Raw genomic sequence first — 1,691 nt, 5'->3', positions numbered from 1 at the left:
CCCGCAAACTAGTCTGCCAAGCGAGCTTATGCACAGTTTACAGTCCACCTGTTGATATTTCGCACAGTCTCAGTATCGAAAGAATAAAAGAGCAATATGTCCTACGGAAGGGCCTTTTGACATAAATCTTGGCTCGGCAGAAAGAGAGCAAGGAAGGCAAAAATCTAGGCCCGGAACTCAAGATAGTTTACCATGGGCTAATTTGTCGATTATACGAACAATCATCCTCAACAGCAACTTACCAAGACGCACATCCACTATGTCGGAGGTGACGACAGCACTTGAACTCCATCTTCCGAGCAGGCGTATTAATGCCTCAGATATGTCGCCGGAGTTTCTGAGAAGGCATCACCTAAAACATGGAAATGACCGCGGCGATGACCACGAGGAAGATAAAGACAATCCGTTGTTGCATTTCTGCTGGCAACAGCAGAGGTGCGGCTCATGCCTGGAGGCCTCGAGAGCGTGCAGCTGGTGTCCTGATGTATGTCTTTATTTCTTTCTTGGGTTTATATGAAGCCGTACCGTCGATCTGCTTTATGTTTTCCTATATATATACATATATATATATATATATACATATATAGGTGGGCATGTATCCTTCTACCAAACCCACTACCATTCATCTTGTGTATTTCTATCATCCTCTACCTTCAAATCGCTCCCCCGGAACACACATATTCACACAAATTAAAAAGAAAGCTAATCAACCCTCCCCCGACTCAGTCTTCAACCTGCGTCCCCAACCGCTTTCCCTTCCCCCTCCTCGGGCCCCTAACCTCCCCTTCCATCTGCCCCCTAGGCTCCCGCGAGCGCTGGGAGCTACGCGCAGCGCCCCTCGGCTGCAACGTCAGCACCCTCACGTTCATGACCGGTGCGGTGTCGGTGTCGGGTACACTTGTGCTGGTGTTCGTGGGGTGTGTTATCGTTGTGCTTGGAAGGAAGGTATGGAGAGCTGTTCGGTTCCGGGGTGGGGGTCGGCAGAGGAGGAGGGGGAGGAGGATTGTAGCTATTGTTGAGCAGGAAAGGAGGCCGTTGCTGGCTTAGGTGTGGATGGGTGGAACCTGGGGCTTCCTTTTATGCATTTTCTATGATTTGCGACGTTTATGATATGATTATGGGGCTGGCTGGGAATGATATGTCATTGGGAGCTTTCTGGGAAGGATAGAAATTTTTTTTCCCCATGGATTTGATTTTTGGGATTATAGACTGATTGAGATAAACGCTTTTTCTCGCTATGATTCGGCAGCAGTTTGGCTTATCTATTCCGTATATATTTTATATCCATAATCTCGACACCTGTCAGAGCGTTGATAGAATCAGTCTCCTTGCCAAATTACCCCCCCGAAGAGGCTCAAAGAGGGAGTAGCACCCAGCTTGATACATATAAATATGTAAAAAATGCTGGCAAGACATCCCCTACAAAACGATATTCATCGCCGCCCCAGCACGTTCTCCCGATTTTTAGGACTTAAAGGTAACCTTGCTAACTTTGTACTCCACAATTGGAGCTTCGCCCTTCTCGTATATGAAATGACCAGCCCCAACCCATACGCCCGTCTCAAGGCTTGCGTATTTTTCATCGCCAGTCTGGTTGAGGTTGATCGTAAGTCAAGGGCAAGTTCATGTTGTGGGGATTTGGGTGGGGATGGGGAGAATATGCTTGGGTGACATATTCCGCTGCGGTTTGG

General features: G+C 48.0%; 1 protein-coding gene across 1 annotated transcript; it reads left to right on the top strand.

Annotated features, from left to right (window-relative positions):
- Positions 1–259: 259 nt before the first annotated feature.
- Positions 260–1,047, top strand: HCAG_09098 (predicted protein; the record flags this gene model as incomplete). The annotated part of the gene is made up of 2 exons (XM_001535901.1): positions 260–484; positions 727–1,047. The coding sequence occupies 2 exons, from the start codon at positions 260–262 to the stop codon at positions 1,045–1,047; spliced, it is 546 nt and encodes a 181-aa protein (XP_001535951.1).
- Between the last annotated feature and the right edge of the window lie 644 nt (positions 1,048–1,691).

This window comes from Histoplasma capsulatum, genomic scaffold (genome assembly GCF_000149585.1).
Source record: "Histoplasma capsulatum NAm1 scaffold_21 genomic scaffold, whole genome shotgun sequence".
NCBI classification, from domain to species: Eukaryota; Fungi; Ascomycota; class Eurotiomycetes; order Onygenales; family Ajellomycetaceae; genus Histoplasma; species Histoplasma mississippiense.
The sequence above is the reverse complement of the archived record's forward strand: the minus strand, read 5'-3'. Positions and strand labels throughout refer to the sequence as shown.